Here is a 24,878-nt window from a genome sequence, read left to right on the forward strand (position 1 = left end):
CTTTTTCCTAGTGTCCATGAAGGCAGCATCTGCCTCTGCTTTCAGTGTCCTGCAGCACAGGCGCACAGGCTCCTTCTAGTGGAGAAGACCAAGGTGTGTGAGTCATGGATGAAGTACAAGACCTCCTCTCTCTCTCACACACACACACACACACACACACACACACACACACACACACACACACACAGAGAATCCTTACAAAAGAGTGTTGATGTTGCACAATACCAGAAGACTGCACTATTAGGATTACAAGTATAACTATTTAGTATCCATTCCAAATATGCTCACCTAATTTATGCCCCCTTTTTTTTACAGCTTTAATATATATTTTATGTATTTGTGACTGGTGTAAATGGACAACTGCATGAATGTGTGAGTGTGAGCTATTCCCTTGCTGGTATTGAATTCAATTGAGTCCCTTGTGTGTGAGCTCATTTGGGTGTGGCCCGAAAAGCCAACAATAAGTTGTACCAAGATTTGCTCTAGGTAGAGCCAACAACTTAGCTTACAAGTTGGCATTGGTAACTCAAGTTTTCTATTTTTAAAGTTGAGCTGTACAGCACAGACGAGTGTACATACATAGTATTGATTTGGTTGAAAGATGAACCAAAACTATTCCCAATCGACTTGACAAACCTGTTGGCTAACCTCATGACCTCTCGCTAGCTTCAGAACTATTTTAACAATGGACCTCAGCAAAGAAGAATGGGGTATTTCTTCCTTGAAACCTAAATGTGAATGTATGTTTATCTGAAAATGTCTACACAGAAAAAAAAGTAGACACATATCCAGCATATTGTGGGTTGATAGATAGATAGATAGATAGATAGATAGATAGATAGATAGATAGATAGATAGATAGATAGATAGATAGATAGATAGATAGATAGATAGATAGATTTGCTGTTGAATATGGCAACAATAATACAGGCTAGTTATTACATTAAATGTAAGTGATTGCTAAGTTATTGTAGACACTTTATTTACACTTGTGATGGGTTGGGTCTGTCTTGGCAGTGAGAGTCCCCTTTTTTTCCCCTTAAAGAATCTACTGAGCAGTCACAGCAGCTGAGCAGTGACGACATCAAACACATACTCCGTCTCTGGTGTGAAGTCCTATAGTGTTGAGTAAGGAGAGGTTAAAAGGATACAGGTGAGTAAAACTAATAATTTAAAGTGTTTTTTGAAACCCTCAGTTTGAATGTAATGTAATGTCATGTCTATCACAGAGGTGATATCAGCACTAGATACACACAGGGAATGTCATCTCAAAAGAAAAACAGGAATTAACAACTGAAATTTTGAAAACATTTCCCGCAGGTTTATCCCATGGATTATGTACCAGTTGTATTTTTGCTCACAGGTTGGTGACTCTTGTTTATTTTGTGTGCCTTTTATGGTGTTTTAAATTTAGTTTTAAATTATGTAAAAAATACAAAAATAAGCAGGTCTAAAAGGCCAGAAGGCTGGAAAAGGCAGGGGGTTACATAGAGAGGAGTTAGGCATGCAGAATGGCAAGTTGAGCAGGCTTCAAACTCAAGGAAATGATTTTTTTCTCAAAAAACAAAACAAATACCATTTAATTCCTGTATTATTATATTCTCATCTTCTCATTCACATCTGGCCATTCTGTTCATGGTAAATTAAAAAAGAAAATGTAAAGACTGAAACCTCAGAGGTTAAAGTCTCCCCTGCTTAACAACCCAGTCAGTGACACAGCAGATGTATTGTGTAGCAGGGATAAATATTTGACTGTATGAATAAATTAGAACTCTGTAAAGGTACATAATTGATTCATTTGGCTTCACCATCTAAAAAAACATTGCTGTTTCTGCTCTTTCTGAATATATATGCCTGTACTTGTTTCTTGGTAGGAGCACTTGTAGGTGTTGTCCAAACTCATCAGTACCACTTTGTCAGCATGCCACTGAACTGGACCAAAGCTCAGCACTTCTGCAGAGAGACCTTCACTGACCTGGCTACCATAGAAAACACTGCTAATATCAGTGCTGTTCTCACCACCACATCAGCTTACCCAGGCAAGTTCTAAATACTGGTATTGGACATGCTTCCAATTCAGCCCTTTTGGCAACTTTACCTAAGAAACAGGACATTGTAAAAAAAAAACAATTATTTAGTGTAATAAGGAAGATTTTGTTTTTGTTAACAGGCCGAGCTTGGATAGGTCTCTATGATGATTTGATACACGGCTGGAGATGGTCCCTAAATGATGGTCGAGGAGACAGTGATTTTACAAACTGGAAGACTGGATACCCAGTCAGAGGACAAAAGAACTGTACTGTCTTATTTGGTGGCAGGGGTACATGGGGGAATGTGAATTGCAGCCTCAGACAACCCTTCATATGCTACGCTGGTGAGTCATTTTAAATTAGAACACTCATTAATAACTTCACAGTATTTTCAGAAATATTTTTTTCAGAAGTATTTGTTATCTGGAATCAGCAATATTATAGCCCATTATATGTTCTGTATCCTTGTATATGTAGGAATGGTTGATGGCACACAGCTGTTTGTCAAGATTAACAAACACTTGAATTGGACCAGAGCCCAGACACACTGCAGGGAGAACTATGTCGATCTAGCCAGGTACAGTATGCACTAATGGAGACACCATGGACACTGAAACAACTACTTGAATTTGGGCTGCTTAGTTTATAAAACCAGGATTATTTATTAGCACTGCATGACAGTTTAATTTAGTTCACAGCAATGGCAAGGTAATTTTTGTTTACATAATACTGTGCAAAAGTATCAGGGCATGGACAGTTTTGGTTTTTTATGTTTAATTTAATAATTCTGTGACCATTGACATTTGGATTAGAAAGATGTGACTGAAAGTTGGTCTTATATATAAGCAAACTGTTGTTGAGTTCACTCATATTACATGCTTATGTAATGCTCAAGCATGTCTTGGATAAACCTGGTGTAATATAGTTTACAGCAGATATTTTTTGATAGTTGTGTTTCGCACAGCAATTTAGCATGGGTGCACCTGCGGCACTGATCTGTGCCGTGTGACCACTAAGGATTAATATGGTGATGATAACGATAATGATTATCAGAGGCACAGTAGTAGTAGTATACCTGCAATGTGAGGTAATTATTTTAATTATGTAGGCATGTGATAACATATTATCCAATCCTTACACAATGACATAAAGTGCTGTATATTACCAATCAGTAACAATGCATTTAAGTGGATTTTAGTGTGTTTGTCGTGTTCTAACTAGTTGTTCTCATTTTGTGTACTTTATATTCCACTGTTTGTTTTCAGTGTACGCAATAAATTAGACAATGCCATCGTGACAAATATTTCCTCTGGGGAGTCGGTGTGGGTCGGTCTGCACCGGGAAAAACTGTGGTCTGATGGGAGCACTTCTCTGTTTCGACACTGGGCGTTCAGAGAACCAGACTCTGTTGGAGAAGAATGTATCACCACAAGACTCCATGGCTCAGGAGAGTGGTCAAATGAAAACTGCTCCCTAAGTTACCCTTTCATCTGTCATTCAACAAGTAATGAATGCTTAAATTACCTGAATATTCAGTGCCGTGTTTGATCTGACAAACTTTTAAAGACACTATGACTTTTTATATATAATGTATCTACATAATCAATTGAACTGAAATACAATAGGAAATCGGTCATTGTTGGGAATTGTAGCTATTCTTGAGTATTTCAACCTAATGTATTGGTAAATATCATTCTATACATTTTCTGTCCAATACAATAAGCTCAATTTCTCTCAGTTGCAGACAGCTTCACATCAATAGAACAAGATGAGACCAGTATCACTCTGTTGTGGAATACGCTGAAGAATGTCGATTTTATTCTCCAGTTTGATGGTACTAAGATAAAGATCCCTGCACCAGAGGGAGACGGGCCAGTGGCTTACACAGTCTCATCTCTCACTGCTGGAACTAAGTACAAATTCACTCTCTTCTCTGTGTTTGCGAGAGTCAGAAGCAGTGGAGTAAACGTCACTGCAGTCACTGGTGAGATATTTCAGGTTTTTCCAAGTGTCATTCATGTGATGTCAACACTTCTGTTCCCCTTACTAAGTAGATCCATATGTACAGAAAACACCTGATTGTAAAATCCAGGAACTAGTCGGTGTTATGACTTTCAAATCAGCTTCTATTAACAGTGCACACAAACTGCACAACACAACAGCAGTTCACACAAACTGTGGGTGAAACCAGTCTGCATTGTAAAATGAGATACATTAGTTAGTTAGTTAGTTAGTTAGTTAGTTTATTTATTGAACTTCATGTTTACAGGTCTGTTCACGTATGCAACATTTAGAACATCACATACAGTACATACATTTAGACAAAACAAATTGTGAAAAGCTGTTGTCTCTCTATATGTTTTTTATTAGTTTTTGTTTAAAACGGCTTTAGCAGAGGGGATCTGGCTGGCTGTTTCTAAAACCTGCCTTGTTGCATGTTTGTGTTCTGTACCTGTGTCCTGAGGGAAGGATTTTGAAGTAGCAGTGTAGTGGGTGGGTGTGGTCTTATGGGTGATATTGTGTCTGCGATGCGTGTGGAGGCTCTGAGGTTTTTCTGGACACTGACATCATCCAAGGAGCATGTGACACTGAGTCCTTTTAGTTTGTGGGTGACAAACAAGTCTGGTTGCTTCGTTTTTTAATGTTTAATGTCCTTCATGTATGTGTCAAATCTAAGGTTATTGTCTATTGTGAGTCCAAGGTATTTCAAATTGTCAACTACCTCAGCAGTTTCATTATTTAGGATGGTTAGTTACTAGCCAGGACAGTCCCACAAAATCATAAGGTGTGGAAACCTAAAAACATTAGCACTGTTTGAATCTGGAAGAATGAACACAACTGCTGAGACATTTAATTACAGTAAGAGAATACAGAAACCATATACGATACAATATACCTTTATTGACCCACAATCGGGAAATTCCCATGTAGCATACTGTACAGCAAAATTGTTGTTTTGATTAACTGACATTGTGGCTCTTTGTTGCGACACAGCTCCTCCAAACACAGACCGCTTCAGATCAACAGGACAAGATGAGACCAGTATCACTCTGCAGTGGAATAACGTGAACAACACCATCAGCTTTGTTCTCCAGTTTAATGGTGAAGAGATAGACATCGCAGCACCAGAGAGAGACGGACCAGTGACTTACACAGTGTCAGGTCTCACCGCTGGAACTACATACACATTCAATCTCTTCTCTGTGTTTGCTAATGTCAGAAGCAGTGGCGTAAATGTCACTGCAGTCACTGGTGAGATGTTTCTTAATTCACTTCTATATTTTATATGTGTATCTGTTTCTAACAACATCATTTCACCTGAAAATATTTATTTCTGTCCAATCCAAAAGCTACAAGAAAAGGGCCTTGTAAGTATATATTTTTTTCATATATTAGATTGTGCTCACTCTTATTCTGTTTATATTGTGCTTCTTGTAATATTTCCTCATTTGGAACTATCCTTGTATTCCTTGGCTATTTACTTAACCAAATAATGAATTAATTAATTAATTACTTAATTAAAATATACTATTGTGTACAGACTTGTCCATGTTATTTTCATCACTGTTTCAGGTATTTTTCATCAATTGTTAAACGTATTTCTCATAGCAGTAAAGAGACTTCTGATTCAAGTGCAGTATTTTTTCAATTTCACATTGTCGATTGTGTTGTATTTTTTACTGTAGTGTGTTTGATAACATGTTATATATTTATGTCACCAGATCACGTTGTTGGCGTGAACTTGGAATTAAAGTCACTTGTTAAGCTGTCACACTCAGACATAGAGAGAGCATTGTTAGAGGTGAGATGCTGTTCAGTTGTTGTCAATGTCATGCAATTACATTGTCTTTGAATTCAAATAATAATGTGTGTTTGTTTGTGTGTGTGTTTGTAGCTCGGCAGTCTATATGGACTGACACCACAGGTATTGTCTGTGAAGATTAAGTATGTGAAGCCATGAGACCAGTGGAGGAAAGACGAGATGGTGAATGGTAACATACTTTTTCTAAATGTCAGTTCACAAATTATTTTAAAATTATCGGCATCCTGTGGCGGAGTGGAAGGGATGTACTTTATTCCCTGTACATGTGTTATTGTATCACTTTAAAGACACTCAAAATCTCCATTATTGCTATTTGTATTTTAAACTCTTTCCTTTTTACTTTTCACCTTGCCTCATCTTTTTTATACACAAAATATCCCTGCTAGAAAGTGGTTATAGTGTTTGAATTTCTTCTTAATGTGTGTGAATCTTCACACTGCACTTTGTTCCTGTCTAGCTGAAATAAAGGAAAGGTAATGGGACAATTGTGCCAAAGCTTTATTCATGTATTTCCTTGTCACTCAACACATTTCAAAGCACTACAAATACAAAATACTATTGTGCAGTACAAAGCTGTGCAGTTCAAATCCAGAATAGGTACAACTAAGAGGTAAGACTCCTCCCACCCTGGAACAACAGGGAAGTTATAATGCCCTAGAGGGAGAAAATCCCTACACTCCCTCCCCAGAGGGAGTGGTGACAGCGAACCGAGGAGGACTTTGGCTCTGTCCCGGTGTTTGTTTTCACTACCTCAGAGGTCAAGTTTCACACAGATCCACAAGGTAACATCAAGGTAAGTATTGTTTGATTACACTAAGTATTTATTTTATTGATGTTTCTGCTTTTTCTTGTGTTATTCAGGTTTAATAGGATATAAGGAAGGGAGATGTTTGAAGGTGTTGGGTGGAAATTTAATTCATTTGGTTTCATTTGGTTCACGAGAATGCAGCTGGACTTTGTCCACTCGGCAGCAGTGATTTGTTTAAAGTTAATGATAAGGAAATGCACGTTGGTCGTTATTGTTGTAATAAAAGGACAAGTAAAAGTCTAAAAGGACAGAAATTGTGGCTTGTACCATGCTTTTTTCTGATGTCAGAATGTTAACAACACATGTAATATTTATCTTTATTTAATTTCGTAGTTCATGGCTACCTCCAGCATTTTCCTGTCAGACGTGCAGTTTCAGTGTTCCGTCTGTCGGGATGTATTCTCCGAGCCAGTCTCCATCCCCTGCGGTCACAGCTTCTGCTTCACCTGCATCACATCACACTGGGACAACAGTGATGTTATCAGCTGTCCAAAATGCCAAACGGTGTTTGAGGGTTTCCCAGAGCTTTGTGAAAACTATTTTGCCAAGGAAATGTCTGAGCAGATTCGAGCAAGAAGACAAAATGGTGTCATGTCATTGGTTGGAAAGACCATATATTGCGATGTGTGTGTTGAGAGACTAACAAAGGCCTTGAAGTCCTGCCTAGTGTGTTTGACCTCATACTGCGAGAGTCACCTTGAACCTCACCTGAGAGTTCCCACCTTGAAGATTCACAAGCTGATAGAGCCTGTTGCAATGCTCGAGAACAGGATGTGTAAAAGGCATCAGCGGCTGCTGGAGCTGTATTGCAGGAGCGACCAGAGGCCTGTGTGTGTGTTGTGCACTGAAACTGACCACCATGGTCATGACACTGTCCCAGTAGAGCGAGAGAGTCGGGATAAGAAGGTGAGATCTTAAACACCTCATCATCGTTTTACTTCAGTCTTTGGACTGTGCTTCCAGTTATTGTTTTGGTTCTTGTTGTCTTGTTGTCAGGCTCAGATGAAAAGCATTGAGGCTGATGTTCAGCAGATGATCCATGACAGGCGACAGAAAGTGGAGGAGATCCAACACTCTGTTGAGCTGAGCAAAGTGAGTTGATATCAGTTTTACAGAAAGTAGACAAACCTGGGCAACTGTAGCAGCTGTTAAAATAGCATATGCACTGCATGTTGTGACTTGTTTCTCTCATTCATTGTCCAGGAAAACGCAACGCAAGACATTAGAGAAAGCATGGAGATCTTCTCAGCTTTGGTTCGCTGCATGGAGAGAAGCCAGGCCGAGCTTGTGGATGTGATCCAGAGGAAGCAGACAGCAGCAGAACAGAGGGCAGCAAGGCTCATCGCAGAGCTGGAGCTCGAAATAGCTGAGCTGGAGAAGAAGGGAAGTGAGATGGAGGAGCTCTTTTACTCTGAGGACCACCTCCACCTTCTACAGGTCAGGAGTCACAGTCAGTTGAATTATCATTGGCAGCCTGATTAAATATTTGGAGATTTTAAAGACATTTCTCTATTTTGTGTCAGAGGTTTCCAGCTTTTCCTCCATCTGCCAAGGCCTGCTCTGACATCATTGTCCATCCTCACACATGTTTGGGGATCGTAAGGAGAACATTAGCCAAAACTGAAAAGCAGCTTCAGTCAGCTTTGAAAAAGCTCTCCATTCAAGGTCACCTTCTCGAGAAAAGCATCATTGCATCATTACTCTGCACCAGAGTAGTGACTGTCACAGCTTTAATACATGGATGTTGTTTGTCTTATTTATATTATATTTTGGCTCATATGGTCTCATTAACTTACAGAGCATGAGAAGATGCAGCAGTATGCAGGTGCAGTTCAACTTCTTAAAAATCACATATTTTTATAAAGGCTGTCTTAACGGGTGGACACCTGGAAATGTGGCATTTTGGCAATTATTGTAGTTCTGAAAAGAGTAACTGTTTTCATTCTCAAATACTTTTTTGTGTCTAATACTGATACCGATATTAGTCTGATACAGTCATTTTAGACCATTTATGAACTATGAAGCTGTGACAACACATTTTGTGCTGAGCCATTTCAAGGCAGCTGTGAAAAAAAATATCCTTCTCCCAAAAAGAATAAATAAACAGCCCAGTATTTGTATTTACATGTTTACCATTGATACTGACCGATACCAATTCCCTAATTAGCAGTCATTTTAAATAATAAATTCAACAACATTTTACACCATTACAAAGTTTAATTTAACTGTGTTTGTCTACCAGCTGATGTTCATCTGGACCAGAGGACAGCTAACCCTTGGCTGGTACTATCAGAGGATGGTAGACAAGTCTGGGATGGAGACGTTGAACAGAGTTTGGTGGACATACCAGAACGTTTTGACACAGCACCATGTGTCCTTGGCACCCAGGTAAATAAAGGAATGGTTTTTGTAAGCTTACTGGAATGTAACAACTTTGCATGTCACTTTTTAATTACACATGCTCTTGCTGTGCAGGGTTTTACCACAGGGAGGCACTACTGGGAGGTGGATGTGGGAAACAAAACAGCATGGGACTTGGGTGTAGCTCAGGAGTCAGTGGACAGGAAAGGTGTTGTGACACTGAGCCCAGAGGACGGGTATTGGACTGTTTGTCTGCGGCAGGGCAGTGAGTACCGGGCATGTGCAGGGCAGGCCGAGCTGCTGAGCGTCCCTCAGAAGCCACAGGTTCTTGGGGTGTTTCTGGACTATGAGGATGGGACGGTGTCTTTCTATGATGCAGAGGCCCGGTCACACATCTATTCCTTTACACAGTTCAATTTCACTGAGGCCGTTTTTCCTTTTTTTAACCCTGAAATGAGTGACAGCATGTCCAACCAGTCCCCACTGATCATCCATCCTATTAGTGGAGTCAATGGTGGCTTGGATTTAGATGGCATTACAATATGAAGTAAAATCTAGAATTAGTGTATCACAAGGTTTTTGTCTTGAAAGCAGCCCCCTGTCGTTTTTCCTTCACAACTGTCACACAAATTGTTTTCTGATAAATAATTATCTTCATTCAAAACAATAAATACTTTCACAGATGAAAACTGTTATTTTGGTGAATGTCATGTTTTTCTCCTTTCATTCTGTAGCAATACACAGTACATTTCAGATAATAACCCCTGAAAATAATAATTGTTCAAAGGTATTACAGGCTACAAACTGAATTTGCACAACCTGTTGCTAATCAGATTAGCACAGCGATGAGATTAGCCTCAAGGCAGATGGAGCACTCAGACAGACTGCATTTTTATTTTTGACGAAAGGAATTATGCACACCCCTGTTCACTCACAGGTGAACATTCATGCAAAAACACACACACTCATTGCAAGATATTTGTAACACTGGTCGTAATTTCTGAGCAAAGTTTAACAACAAAGACTGAGCTGAAAGGGGGCTGTGAGAGTAGAAGGGATGAGGGGGGATTAGGACTGATATCATCCGAGCACGGGGTGGAGACACATGCACAGATTACAACGGAGATCAGGTTGAAGCAGGAACACTTCACATCACTTCAGTCGATGTAAAGTACTTTGGATGGACAGCAAACAAGGGTAAGTCAAATATTGAATTGATGTTGTTTTCAGTGTTTGTGTATGATAGTGTAGGAATGTCCCACTATCTTTAAGATGTCATTAGAATGTTATGGATATGGCTCTGGGTTAGATACACATACTGATATGACAACCCTGAGTGTATACTGATGCTGATGTCAGTCAGATACAGTCATCTTACGTCTTATAAACTATGGTACTATGATACTAAAATACTGCTGCTTTTCGATATTAATACAGAGTGTGTTCATGAGTATTGAGGTAGTGACTCTTTGACGGTTTAAGGCTCCCTCATTACACAACCGTTATGTGTAACTGTATCAAGTCATTGTCACACAATTGAATCCTACTTTTCTTTTGTTTCTTTGTTGCTCCTTCTATAAATCCACCCTCCAGTTTTGTAACATCACCTGGATGGAAGACTGGAGCTTTGTGATTGGCTGAGTCAGACTGGAGAGGTGTGATGTCGCCCACAGTTGATGAGACCGCTGCAGACCTCCCAGTCCGAGATGTGGGGCTAATGAGAGGGGGGCTCATGCCAGCTGTCCCAGGTCCGTTTACTTAGAAGAAATAATGTAATGTTCAATGAAGTATCATTGAAGTTCATTGGTAAAAGGACAAACAAATAACACAATTTGGGTGTAATTATAAGAAAGACAAAATTAACATTATTTGGTCATGGGATTTTATTGACAGTGTGTGGTTTAAGTTTGTTTATCTGCTTTCAATCGTTGGTTAGAATCTTTCAAATGCTTAGATCATGGTTGTGATAATCAACATACTAATCCAAACATTTTAATATAGAGATGAAGCTGGTGCTCTACTACAGACTTGAAGTTTCTCTACAAAAACCCTTGTAAAATAACAATTATCTTTAGTTGCTTTTAGTCAGTATTCAGACGAGGAATTAATACAGAGAGTGGAGGTGAGGATTGACTGGTCTCTGTAAGTCAGTTGAAAGTATGTTCATTTACATTTCTGAATCCAAATGCAAGTTTTGTAAATGTTCCTCTTGTCATTTTCCTCAGATACTCTACGTGATGGGAAGCCATCGAAGAAACATCATATAATAAAGATGAAAGGTAAAACCACCTTTCTGTCAGCTCTCAACCAGATATTAAGACCTTCAAAGATTCTTTGATAAAATGTATTTTAACTGTTGTTTTCACATCATTCATATCAGTCACCTTTGCTGTGTTTTTGGATGCTTTTTCTGTCTCTTTCTTTCAAACAGATCCTCATCGGCTGTTTCGTTTTCCCAGAGAGCACCTTGAGGACCTATGTCTGCGACTGCAAGAGGAGAACAGTGTGCTCAGGCAACATGCACGTGCACAGGAGCAGAGGCTACGCAGGTAACACACATTCAATCAGAAACATTAACATGTACCATCATGAGTGAAGACCTGTTCAGGGTATACCCCACCTTTCACCCTATGTTAGCTGGGATTGGCACCAGTGCCCTCCGCGACCTTCATTTGGAGGATAAAATAGTAGAAGATGGATGGATGGAAAAGTTTGCATCCATGGCATGTTCTTTGTAGGATATAAGTAATGAAGATAAGTGACTGATGTTCTTCCTCCTTTGTGTCCAGGATGTCCACCAGACTGATGCGCCTTCGTCAGGCCCATCCAGGGTCAGGTGGCGTGAAGGAGAGGGACATGGAGGAAACCATACAGGAGCTGGAAGCACGTGTATCTATGCTGGAGAGCCAGAAGGAGGTGCTGCAGAACAAACTTGGCCTGGCCAAGCAGAACATCATGGACCTGGGGAGACGCACACCATACAAGATCAGCAAAGGTGTGCCGACTTAGACTTCTCCCATCCCGAACTTCACATTCACAGTTCAACCTTATTTACTGACATTTCAAGTTGAAGAATTGTCTGCGAGCACATTTTGTGCAGTATTAAAAAGCTCTGAAATCACTTCTTTTACTTGAGCTGGGTCAAATCAAACCGGTTTTATGGTCTCTTATATATAAATTGACTGACTATAATGGCTGTTTTATTTCATCTGTGAACTTCTCCCCCTCCCATCTTATCATGTTTTTGGCAGGTAAAAGTATGGAAGTGGAGGGCACAGTGAGGAGAGCAGCCCAGACGGCCCCGTCCCGCTACGGTCCCATGCTAGACGACAACAGGGTAGAGATGGAAGGATTGTAAGTATCTGTCGGTAATATGCTGAATAACCAAAACAGAAATGGAAGAAATGACACTCTCTGATCAGGTCTCTTAGTATTAGTGTAAATTTTAGTGCCCCCAGTATTAGACAGAACTGAGAACATAGTGACCGCTTCCATCCTAATGTCGCCACCTTTCCGTTCCAGCAGGTCCTGTGTGACAGAGCCGGTGAGGGTGACAGAGCTTGAAGTGACTACCCAGGCCCTCAGAGACACACTGAGAGAGAAGGAGAAGGAGATGGAGGGAACCATGAGGAAGCAGCAGTCCGATAGACACAGGTGGAGAAACTACCACTAATGTTTCTGCTGCTGCAAGTACCTCTTAAAAGATCTGTGAAGTAGCACCTTCTCTATGTATAGATGGCATTATACTGGTTGTAGTTGTACAGCTACTTCTTCGGCTACTTCTTCAGCTTGCACATTGAACATTGTCTGTTCCCGTCAGAATAACTATCAGAGAGAATGTGGATCTGATTCGTCTACAAAAGGAACTTTCAAACAAGAACACTGCGCTGAGAGTCACACAGATGAAGTTAGACAACCTGCAAAAAGTAAGACAGCTATCAACTGTTCTTCTGTTATCAAATTGGTGTTGACAAATATTTCTTTCTTTCTTTCTTTCTTTCTTTTTTTCTTTGAAGGGATATGAGAATCAGCTTGAAGAGGTAAAATCCTGGACAGAAACAACACTATATTTTCCAAATATATTTGGAACTGGATTTGTTTCTGGTCATTTATTTATTTTTTAAAGACATTTCGTCATCTTTTTACTGCAGAGTCAGAGCTCACTGAGGGAAAGTCTAGGAGCTCTGCTGGAGAAAGTGGAAGAGCTGACTGAACAGCTGAAGCAGGAGAAACAGAGAGCGCTGGCACTGCAGGATCAGCTCACCACTGCCTCCATGTCTATGCAGAACCTGGATAAGGTGCTGCATTTGTACCTGCATCTGACAAGACCTCAGACATGTCATCATGAGAGACCATGATCATTTAGTGTCTTCAGATTAAATGCTTTTTTTCTTACAGCTACAGGAGAGGATATCAGACCTGGAGACCGAGCGGGACATGATCAAAGAAAACTATGACTCTCTACTAGAGAAGTATGAAATAAATTAGGAGACTTTAAAGATAAAACAGCTTCTTTGAGAATTTCATATGAAAGGATGCAAATGTGCATCTGATAAAAATGAATGTCACAAATGTTTATTTGAGTTACTGTTGTCTTTTGATTGTTTCAAATCGGTCAGTCAGTTAACCAGAGAATCTAAATCACAGTCTACGTTGTAAACCTTTTTGTATGTACATGCCTGTTCTCTCTTCTAGTACGTTGTCTGCCCAAATCAGCCATGATAACGGTGTGGAAAAACGTAGTGTAGTGGACCAGAAGAGTCATGTGAGGCTGGACATCCAGAGGCTGGAGGAAATCCTGCAGACAGAGAGGGAGAAGAGAGGCAGACTGGAGCTGGAGAAAGAAAAACTGAGACAAGAGAAGGAGACGACAGAAGAGCAAAGAGACCGCGAAAGAGGTCAGCGTCTTGAGCCTTATACATACATTTTGACACCTGAACACCTAGAAAATTTCCTCCAGAGAAACTTTGGACCACAAATAGATGATCACGCACTTACACATCTATATCATGTTGTATCTTGTGTTGTTTTCTTTAGAGTTGTCTGAGATGATGCGAGACAAACAAGAACAACTAGAACGAGAGGTTCTCCAGCACAGAGAGCAAGTCTCTGCTCTACAGGGCCGACTGGACTCTGTCACTAAGGTAAGAAATTATGAACTAAGTAATATACTCCTTAACAGCACACACATCTGCCTGTTTTCTGTATGTTATCTTGGCTTTTGGTATATTTCCTGACACAGTTTACCTCTCTTCTAGGGGTTTGATATGAGTGTCGAAGAGCTCAGTGAAACTCTTTTACAGATCAAGGTTTGTACTCTTGTGCCTCACTACAGTCAAACAATTAATAAATACATTTTAAACATTGTGCAATGTTCTCTTTCAAAACACAGGTGTTTAGGATGCAGCAGGAGAGCAGTGAAGGTCTACGATTCCTATGTTCTGATGGGAAGGTGGAAAATTTGCCCCATGAACTGGTAAACATCCAGGCAACACTCGCTGAGACTGTGCTGGAGTTACAGAAAACTAGAAACCTTCTACTGGTGGAGCACCAAATCTGTAAAGACCTGAAGGTAAATGTACATCTCATTTAAACACATTTCATTTAATTGAGCAAGAGAGTGAAACATTTTACCATTCATATTCAAACCCCAAAGGAAGAACTAAACACAGTCAGTCAGAGGATGGACAGAGAGAGGGAGGAGAGCAGTATGATGATGGCAGAGAAAAACAAGCTCTTATCAAAAAGAGTTCTTCAGATCAACACATTGCAAGGTATCAACAGTAGTATCCTGGTTTATCCTTAGAGCATCAGGTGGGGATCTGGATCAATTTCAGCATTTGTTTTTTTTGTCTTTGCCCTCAAAAGCCCAGTTGAAAGAGTTAGCTTACAGCCCCAGAAGCTACAAACGGTCCATTCCAGTACAGTACACCTGGCCAGCTGGGGATCAGGAGGTGGTACAGCCCATTGACGATGACATGTCTTTTTCTCAGCTGAGAGCTGGCGAATCACTGCTGGAGATCCACCTTAAGGTGAAAACGTATTCTTTGTACCTGAACCAGACATTGATTTTATCCTGAATATTTATAGCTGCTGTGATTGCACCTCAGGCTGCCACCTTCACTCCAGCAGGACTTCGGATCATGAGCAGAATAGGTGCAGGAGTGGACACTGCAAGTGAAGACTTTGTGACCTTCTGCACCTACAGCCTCTTGGATTTTGAGGTGCACTCCACCCCACTTGTGTCGGGCAGTCAGCCCAACTATTGCTTCACATCCCGCTATGCTCTAACAGCCCGGGATCTGGGTAGACTGGGAGGTCAAGGCTCAAGGGTCAGAGTGGAGCTCCACCAGGCATTAGGAGGGGTCAACTTTGTGACACATGCAAGTGGGCAGATGTCTCTCATGAGTGCCATAGAGAGAAGAGGCGAGCGTGTCAATGGACGTGTCGTAATCACAGGTAAGAGTTTTTGCACACTTTATCAATAATACGAAAACCGATACTTTCAAATTTTTTAAAATGTGTCTGTCCTTCTCTGTCTCTCATTACAAGGACCAGAAGCTGAAAGTATTGGTGTTGTGGATTTTTGGGTACGTCTTTTCCCTCCTGCTGAGCCCATGGACACTGCGGTCGAGAAACCAGCTGAAAGGAGGACAGCAGTACATAGAGGTCCTCCTCAAATCCCTCACGGCTGGCAAGACACAGGTTTTGAAGTAAGACATAGACAGGAGGTTTTTTTTCACTTAAGCCCAACTGTATTTTGCAGTAAAAGTTACTTGTTGTCCTCTGTTTATGACTTTTTTGTTTGTTTGTTTGTTTAACTATGACAGGAGTTGCTCGATTATGGTGGTGGAATCCCCAATGAGTTGGTGGTTATGTTGGAGTGCTGTGTGGGCCTCAGCACTCGCTGGCCAGGTCTCCTTCCTGACGCCTACCTGACTTACAGGTTCTACGACCTGCCGCCTCATGTCTCTCAAATAGTCCAGTGTACCGCTGACCCAGTGTTCTATGATACCACCAGCTACCCACTGGCAGTTACAGCTGATGTGTTGCACTACTTAAGGTATGGTGGACAAATTTGATTGCTGCTGCCTCACTTTACTAGTGCAATGTTATGGTTTCCTTCATCTGCCTTGACATAAAACAAATGACTTCCTGTGTGCAGCGTGTGAATGTCACATGAGAGACATGAGATTTACTTACTGTGATACTGAGACATATAGAGAGTCTTGTGGAGTTCTGTGAGAACACATTTGACAACAATTTAAATGTAACAGGCATTTGTTTATATTTAACAGTCACACACTGCAGCTTTAATTCTTATAATGTCACCAATTATTATAATGCCGTATAATGCACTTCTGTCCAGGTCTAGTAGTCTTTGGGTGTATGTGTTTGATGACAGCGATGACCAGACGCCACAAGCTTATCTGGCCAAGACCCCAGTCCCACTGCGATCCTTGGCTACAGGCAGAGAGATCAGAGGTGAGGCAGAGAGCAAAATAGAATAACTATATACCAGGAAATTATTGCACTGTACATATCTATATCTACGCCCAGAGAATACAGATTGAAATACAGTATATCATAATCGAACTGATGCTTCTGAGGAAAAAAAATACGAAAGAGTCAGAGGACCTGGTCAACCATTTGTCTCTCTGTCCTGCCAGGTGACTATGTTCTGAGGGATCCAGCTGGTGGACCTCGGGGTATGGTTAGGGTCATGGTAAAATGGAAGTACCCTTTCCACCCGGCGGTGGACGGCACGCTGGGTAGACAAGGAAGACAGGACAGACCAATGGAAAATGCTGGGAGGGAGGAGAGGAGGACACAGGAGGCTGCGGTGTCGCAGAAGCCCATAGCCAAGCCCAGAGTAAAGGTTAATCTGCTGCGTGTGTTCTAACCCTTCCCCTATATAACAAACATGTTTTTGAGACACGTTTATTGACATCTCCCTCAAAAATAGTCCTCAAAAATAATGTGTAAAATGTAATTAAATGTTTAAATGTCATTTGTTTAAAACCTCAGTTCATGAACTCAACTCCAGATTTTCTCTGCCTTTACCACAGATTCAGCCAAGAGAAACCAAAGCAGTGCAGAAAGTAAGCTTCAAACCACCTTTAAAAAAGCAGTTTATTCATGTTTTATATATATATATATGATAGTTTTATTTACTAGTACATTAATCTCTTAACAGCTCCAGCTGCCATCTGTAAAACAGAAAATCTCACACAACAAACAAGCAGAGCAAAACAAGTATGTCAGGTCCACAGACAGGAAGACATCCACAAAGAGATCAGCTGACCTGGACCGAGGCAAATCCCATGTGACACCTGAGCCACTGACCTCACCCTCACATTCACCTGATCCGGAGTGAGTTGCTTTTTTTTGTTTTTTTAATCCATACTTTTTTCTTGTTACTGTGCTGATGTTGTAGGAGAGTTGCTTTATATATTAAGGAGGATGAATAAGCAGATTTGTTCATAATACACGGTTGCTTTTGTGAGATTTGAAAACAACATATTTTGGTAAATTAACTTATGAGCGTTAAGAAAACAAATCTCATTTAAGCTCTTCAGAGGGAATGTCTCCTAAACAATCACCAGCCATGTTGTCGAGAGGAAGCTCTGCCAGGACTCAGGTACGGAGGAACATTAGAAATATTACTATTGAGAAAAACTAGAAATGAAAAGACACTGTTTCATTTCTTCTCAGGAACTACTCTCTGCAGATCCAGTATCAGAGGATGAAGAGGAGGAAGAAGAAGAGAGAAGTGAGAATGGTAACAATTCACACCCACACGTCTGAATACCTGAGTTTCTCCAGAGAATTTCAAACCCGATTCTGCCAGTTTTGTAAAAACACTATTTAAAATACTTTTTTTTTTAACCATACAGCGACTGCAGAAGACACTGATGCCACTGATTCTTCAGATACAAGGTCCTCACAAAGTGACATAGTCATCATTTCACCTAAACAGAAAATGAGAAAGGTACAAGAAACAAAGGGAAATGTTAATGTGTACATCTTTTCATCTAGCATAAACTTGACTTCTCATCTCAAACTGAGTGGACAAATGTTCTGCCATATAATAATATATAGATAAATAAATATAGATTTATAAAAACATCAGTCAGATGTGAGTGTTTCATCCAATTCAGATAAACAAACTGACTTTTGCTGCGTTTCAGAGAGACAAGCTGAAAGTCGAGATTCTGTCCCTGGCGTTTGAGCCATCATCACACGCGGCCCTGGATAAATCGGTGCAGCAAGTGTACGTGGAATATCGGCTGCTGGGCGTTGCCATGGAGACAACAGAAACACCGATGTCCCTCCGCAAACCCACAAAGGGGGAGGAGATTTACTACAACTTTACTCGAGGTGAGAGATGCTGAGCTTTTTGTGGTTCTGTTATGAATTGTTTTGGTAGTTGTTGTTTTTTACTTCTCCCAAATGTCTTCCACAGTGATCTATGTGGATGGTTCACAGTCAGGTCCACTCAGACACTATCTTTACACCATGCTGGAGGGCAATGACCCCAACCAGGGCAGGTAACATCATCATCATAATCAACATCTCCATCTTTTGGTCTCCTCACAACCAAACCACAATATTTATCAGTGTGCTGTACGCATGTGTGTGTGTGTGTGTAAGGTTAAAGTTCACAGTCGTCAGTGAGCCGATGGACGAGGATGAGGAGTGCGTTGACATCGGACAAGCATTTCTTGACCTACAAGAACTGCTGCTCACAGGAAATAATGTTGTTGAACAGCAGATTGACAGTAAGTATTATACAGTCTTTGCAAAGCAAAAAAATCCCGCACAGTCACTCATCCTCCACCCTTTCCCTAAGCACAACAGAGACCTGTGGTGGCTTTAGAGAGAATGTAAACACTCTTTCACAACTCTGTCCACTCTCTGTGGTTTCCTCTTTGTTCTTTGTTGGTTGATGGATCAGGTTTATGTTGGCAGAGCCGTTCCTTGTTTGCATAGTAAGCTTTCACTTCAAGCATCTTAGAACTAACTGAAGCGAAAGTGATTGACCTGTGCCAGCAAAAAGGTGATAGCACTTTCACCACTCCACGCCATGTTCATTATTTTGAAGGTTATCTTTAATTATTTTATAACTGGTAATTTATGAAACTTGATTTTTTAGCACAAATACAAGTACAGACACCGAAAACAAGAAAGTGTACCTGATACCATAGGGAAATATGATTAATGTAATTAAGTCCTTTTATTGTTGACCTACATCAGATTAAGACTGTGGAGGATGCTTTTTTTTATGGTACAGATGATGTGTAAACAAAAACCATGGAGCTCTGTGTGTTTATGTTCCTTCCAGTCTTCAGTGTGGACGAAGACAAGGAGGTGATAGGAAATCTGAAAGTTTCTCTTGAAGCAGCACAAGCACTGACGAGGATATACCAGGAGTTTCACCCAAAAGATGAGACTGAGAAAGAAGACAACACAGACGGAGAAGAGGAGGAGGAGGAAGAGGAGGAGAAGCGAGAAGAGAGGAAGAAAGAAGATCAGATACAAGTGACAGATTATGACATTGACAGTGACTTCTAGTGAAAGAAAAAAGGTTGAGATCACAGTTTTTTCGATGTTCATGGAAAACAAGTAAAACAATTCAGCAATTATGATTAAGTTAGTATTTCAATATTTATCTTTATTCACCTCCTGTCTGTCAGATCCCTGCCACTTGCACTTCTGAAGTTGACAGGTATCATGTGACCTGAGGCATTGTGCTTACCAATGTTTGTTTTTTTTAAAAAAAGAAATATATATAATTTATAAAACTGACTCTTAAAATTTATTCAGTTTACGTTAGAATTAAGTTAATTTAATCAATTGTTTTTTTTGTGATTGTGTTTAGTGTTTAAATAAAATTAATGTATCTAAGAATTTAGCCTATTTACATTTAATAAAACAATGTGACAACATCATCGGCCAAGTCTACTGTACAGTGGAGAACATCTCATTTTTTTAAATTACTGTTTTTGTTGGTGTTTGTTTTTTGTTTGAATCTGAAATGGTCTTACTTTACTAGAGAAACTGAAACACCTCAACCTATATCTTTACAATTAATCTCAAAACCTGACCTAATAATTTAAGCATTTTACTCATTAAAGTGAATTTATTTTCCAATTTTGGTCCAATTTCCAAGGTGCTATTACAGGTAGCAGCACTTTTAACTGGGTTGTTTGAGTTTGACCGTTTGTCTCTCGACTAAACCTGGCAACCCTGGTGGAGGTCCGCCATTTTGCCTGCAGTTTGGTCACGAGCGCTACTAAAACCCATCATCATCATCGTCAGATGATTGCATGCAGCTGTGCACAAAAATGGCTGAGTCGCAAAAGGTAAGTTCAACGGATTTTTTGTTTTGACGACAAAAAAATGTATGTCAAAAACAGCTTTTAACAAGTTTGAAGCAGAACTCATTCAAATTATTTAATTCTGGAGTTAATTGAATAAATCACAGCAAAGTAACTTTGAGGGTAGCAACGATCACTTGCTAACACTTTTAATTCCCTACATTCAGCAGCAGTGATAAGTTCCTCTCTTTATTTAAGAAAACTCAAGCGAACTTGCGAAAATTAAGGTTATTAATGTCCTAAAGGTAATGGAGTAGTACAAATGTGAGTTTAAGCCGCGTGTTTTTTGCGAGTTTTGACTAATTTCTAGCCTCGTTGTGTCTTGTCTCGTCTCTCTCCTTGAAGCACCTGAATATCCTGTCACATGGATATGTTGTTTTAAAAAGCCAAATGGACCCCAAATGTTTTATTGTATTTTTCACTGAAATGTGCTTTGTCATGACAAGAGGGAGATGATGAAGTGTGTGAGCCATGAACAGGCCTGCAAGCTGCTTCACAACAAGTATATTGTTGTACTGGGAGACTCAAGTAAGTTAAATTCACCCTTTTATCCATTTGTTTGTTTTTCCAGTGTATGTGTTCAATGTTCAGCTCAAATTTTTTGCACCAGATGTAAACGTATATCATATCTTAGTTCTTATTTTTTCAATGGAGTATGTAATGTAATATTTCTAATTGTGTATCACAGTCGGTTTCAAATCTGATAAATGTATATTTCAAATCAAATTGCAATATTTGTCTGAAAAATCCCAGTGAGGTATTTTCCCCTAAACTGTTCAGCCCTTCTCTGTGTACCATCTTGGGTTGTATCGCGCTGTCATTTTATTATTCTGTTTCCTCTTCAGTTCAGCGGTCTGTATACAAAGACCTTGTTCTGCTGCTTCAGAGGGACAAATATTTGACGTCCAAGCAATTGAAAAGCAAGGCAAGGACTAACATTTACTATGTGCACATACTGATTTAAAGGAGGAGGAAGAACTGGCATTTTAGTGTTGTTGATGCAAAAGCATCTGCCAACGAGTAACTAATCACCCTGCAATCCTGACATGAATGTTTAGTATTATTGTAATCTAAAGGAGTTCAGTGTATCATTACTCATTCTTAAATCTCTTTTTTTTTTTTATCAGGGTCAAATGAGCTTCGAGCTGGACTGTCTCATAGAGGGGGGATGTCTTGGTCAAATGCATAATGGGACACAGTACCGGGAGGTTAGACAGTTCCAGTCTGCCCACCACATGGTCCGTTTTTATTTTGTGACCCGAATCTACTCCAGCTACATGAAAAGCATCCTGGATGATTTCCGTCGTGGTTTGAAACCAGATGTCGTCATTGTGAACTCCTGTGTGTGGGATGTATCAAGGTGGTTAGACTTGTTCATTTGTGTTTCTAATGTTCTCTATCAAGCAATTCATTTATTGTTAAATGTGACTTGTTTATTATTGTGTACGACATTCAAATCATAGTGAAACCCTGTGCAGACCGGGTCTGAATGTGTGCAGACCATCCTGAATGCTTTTTCAAATTTGATCACAAAAACAGTTTGCACTGGGGCTGAAGTGGCAAGCATCCTCAGGAGATGCAGTAGGCTTTAATGCATCAAATTGCCCTGAACACTGATGAACATTTGAAGGTGTTTTTGATAAGTCACTTACTATGAATATGTGTGCATCTGTGTTTGGTTTACAGATACGAGTCGAGTTGGATCAGCAACTATAAGGACAACCTGATCTCCTTCTTTGACCAGTTGAGTGAGATTCTGCCTGAGGAAACTTTGGTCATTTGGAGCCTCACCATGCCCTTGGCTGAGAAGATCGGAGGAGGTTTTCTTGTCCCTGAGGTATGATGAATCAAACGACTGTATTGCGAGGAGACGTGAAAATCTGGTTTTAGCCTGGGAATTCACAACAGATGAAGACTGTACTGTTATTTTGCTCCTACTAGCTCACATTCCTTCAACCCACACTATCTCAGCAGTACTGATGCTAATTAATTAAAAGAGCAAGTGAATGGACCTGCCCATTTTTTTTTGTTGTCATTGAGTTAAAAGTTAAACATGGAGAACATGTCATTATAGATTTGTAAGCTTTCGGATATGTGAACATAATACACTTAAGAAAACACACTCAATGTCACTAAGGACGGGGCGTGTTCTGGTGATATCGGTGAGTTTTTCATGGTGACTTTAGTTACTTTTAATTTATGGTAGTTGGCTACACTGCCACACAATCTCCACATGAGTATGACAACAACCATAATGAAGATGAAGACTGTGAATAACAGCGTAAGAAAGGTGGGACTATGACATTGTTTTATAAATATGAAAAATGGTAATTAAAATGCTTTTCATGAAGAAATGCTACTTGCTGTACTCTAGTGTGTGGTCACATCATGCAAATACAATACGTTTTCGGGCAGAGCTTTAATTTGCCTGGAGGATTATGCTTTTAAACTTTTTTTTTCTCCCCCCCCCCCCACACCTCAGGTTGAGCACAAGGCCCCCCACCTGCGATCCGATGTAGTGGAAGCAAATTTCTTCAGCGCAACCCTGGCTGACGCATATGGATTGGACATATTGGATTTTCACTTTCAGTTCCGCACCTCTATGCACCATCGAATGAATGATGGTGTCCATTGGAACGCTCTTGCCCACCGCAGGATAACCTCACTGTTGTTACAGCACGCTGCACAGGCCTGGGGTGTCTATATGCCCTGTCCAGTGACAGCTGTAGGTGAGTAGGTGACCACCCACATAGGGATATACACTCCCACCACATCTGACACCCATGATTACATATCACCATGTTTCCACTGCCTCGCCTCAGCACCGTTAAGTTACATACCAAGTCCTTTTTTTTAGTACCTGCTCTGGCGAGGTACTAACCGAGTAGGTACTATTTTTGTAGTGGAAAACCAGCCTGTGCTGTGGTGACGCAAGCTGGGACCATAGTGGAAAAGGGATGCATATCTGATATGTGGCCCTGTGATAATAATAATGGTCATTTAAGAATGCATTTTTTTTTTTTGCAAATTCAAACAATAGACAATTTTTCCCAAGAGATACATTTCACCCACAAATTTAAATTTGTTGGCTCTCTTTTTGGAATTTGACCTGCTAAAGCGCCATCTACTGCTTCAATACTAAATGGCCTCACAAATGTGACGGTTTCTGTTTCTCTTATTTATTTAAATGTGTTATTTTGTAATTTGTAGTGATTTGTTTGTTTATTAGTTAACATGAGTTTGTTTGTTGTAGAAAATACAGAGGTGACTGTTAGGCAGCCAGTCAGGAAGGATCCTTCCAACAATGCAGGTAAGATGTCGGGTGGTTATGATCTGTTTTTAAAGATGAAGGATCATGCGTCACAATAACCAAAAGACTCAATAACTATGTAACTGTATTTACTCGCAACGCTATTTGATTCTCTTTAATGTCTGCTTTGTTTTTCATTGAATGCCTCATTTCGGCACCAGCGGCCCCATGAATAATGCCTAGTTTCCCCAGTTTTGTTTCATGTCTGTAATTTTCAGATTCCGCCCCTCGTGTTTAAAGCACGTAAAATAATTATTATATGGATGCAGACACCACAGAAACATTTGGCGTATATGCATGTAGCCACAGCCATTTTGCTGCCTGATTTTGTAGAATATCTAATGCACCAGATTATTTGATTGGTGGTTAAAGCAGTTTGGGATTATCAATCTCTATTGCTACATACAAATATATGAATGTATTTTAAAAAAAAAAATTCTCCTTCAGAGAGAAATCCATTGATGAGAAACGACAACTGCAGGGAGATGTTCTACAATGATTCCGTACATTTTTCACAATTCTTGAGCTTTGAGGACAACAACATGCAGTTGCAGAGACACTGGCATGACACAGATGGAACCTTCAGATCTGACTGGCCACCACAGCCTTACTCTCCAGTGCATGGCCACAAAAATAAACATGGACACAGTGGAAATGGTGTGTGTACAGATAGAAGTATTTCATGCTTGTATTTATTTAGAGGTAAGGTATCTGTGGGTCCTCTGATCTATTCAAATATTTTTTACAGGCTTCAACTACAGACCTTACCCCCACCATCCTGAGCCTTACAATGAGCACCACCATCAGTATGTGATGAGGAGTCGACAACACAGACGCCATGCTCCATACAGTCATCACAGACCTCATCAGCATGCTCGCTACGACAGTTACTACTGAGGTGTTTTCACACACAAGATTCAGAGTTATAAGAAGACTGTAAGTCACAGGGATTAGTAGATGTTTAGATGTTTCCACACTGAGTCTCTTAAGCAAAGTCTTCATGCTGTCTAGTCAATTCCCAGTCCTGAATAGTTCACACAGGGGTAGACTTTTTTTTTTTCCCCCTATGCCATTTGCTACATGTTCTTTGTTCGAAGTATTTTCATTTGAAAGCATCTTTTAATTTTGCACTTAAAATGTATATGGCGCTTTGTCACTTTGTTAA

The 24,878-nt window shown here is 40.1% G+C and overlaps 3 protein-coding genes across 3 annotated transcripts; all 3 read left to right on the plus strand.

The window, feature by feature from the left end:
- Positions 1 to 6,542: 6,542 nt before the first annotated feature.
- LOC310938762 (E3 ubiquitin-protein ligase TRIM39-like) lies at positions 6,543 to 9,568 on the plus strand (the record flags this gene model as incomplete). Its single annotated transcript, XM_083903350.1, has 8 exons — positions 6,543 to 6,635; positions 6,995 to 7,567; positions 7,658 to 7,753; positions 7,865 to 8,098; positions 8,185 to 8,326; positions 8,460 to 8,486; positions 8,904 to 9,049; positions 9,137 to 9,568. Exons 2-8 carry the CDS (start codon positions 6,998 to 7,000, stop codon positions 9,566 to 9,568), a joined length of 1,647 nt encoding a protein of 548 aa, XP_083759476.1. The 5' UTR covers positions 6,543 to 6,635; positions 6,995 to 6,997.
- A 1,114-nt stretch (positions 9,569 to 10,682) lies between these two features.
- rpgrip1 (RPGR interacting protein 1) lies at positions 10,683 to 19,597 on the plus strand (the record flags this gene model as incomplete). Its single annotated transcript, XM_083907006.1, has 29 exons — positions 10,683 to 10,770; positions 11,248 to 11,301; positions 11,454 to 11,571; positions 11,812 to 12,017; positions 12,274 to 12,376; positions 12,545 to 12,676; positions 12,843 to 12,948; positions 13,039 to 13,062; positions 13,174 to 13,320; positions 13,421 to 13,494; positions 13,718 to 13,920; positions 14,060 to 14,166; positions 14,281 to 14,331; positions 14,415 to 14,594; positions 14,679 to 14,796; positions 14,891 to 15,054; positions 15,133 to 15,481; positions 15,575 to 15,735; positions 15,853 to 16,085; positions 16,392 to 16,507; positions 16,693 to 16,895; positions 17,051 to 17,124; positions 17,594 to 17,663; positions 17,738 to 17,804; positions 17,920 to 18,014; positions 18,214 to 18,403; positions 18,489 to 18,573; positions 18,677 to 18,804; positions 19,368 to 19,597. 29 exons carry the CDS (start codon positions 10,683 to 10,685, stop codon positions 19,595 to 19,597), a joined length of 3,876 nt encoding a protein of 1,291 aa, XP_083763132.1.
- A 1,261-nt stretch (positions 19,598 to 20,858) lies between these two features.
- On the plus strand, positions 20,859 to 24,610 carry fam113 (family with sequence similarity 113; the record flags this gene model as incomplete). Its single annotated transcript, XM_083907017.1, has 6 exons — positions 20,859 to 20,931; positions 21,249 to 21,328; positions 21,531 to 21,763; positions 22,090 to 22,240; positions 22,886 to 23,132; positions 24,462 to 24,610. 6 exons carry the CDS (start codon positions 20,859 to 20,861, stop codon positions 24,608 to 24,610), a joined length of 933 nt encoding a protein of 310 aa, XP_083763143.1.
- Positions 24,611 to 24,878: the final 268 nt, after the last annotated feature.

The sequence above is a fragment of the Microchirus variegatus genome, assembly GCF_963457635.1.
Source record: "Microchirus variegatus genome assembly, chromosome: 2".
In the NCBI taxonomy this organism is placed as follows: Eukaryota; Metazoa; Chordata; class Actinopteri; order Pleuronectiformes; family Soleidae; genus Microchirus; species Microchirus variegatus.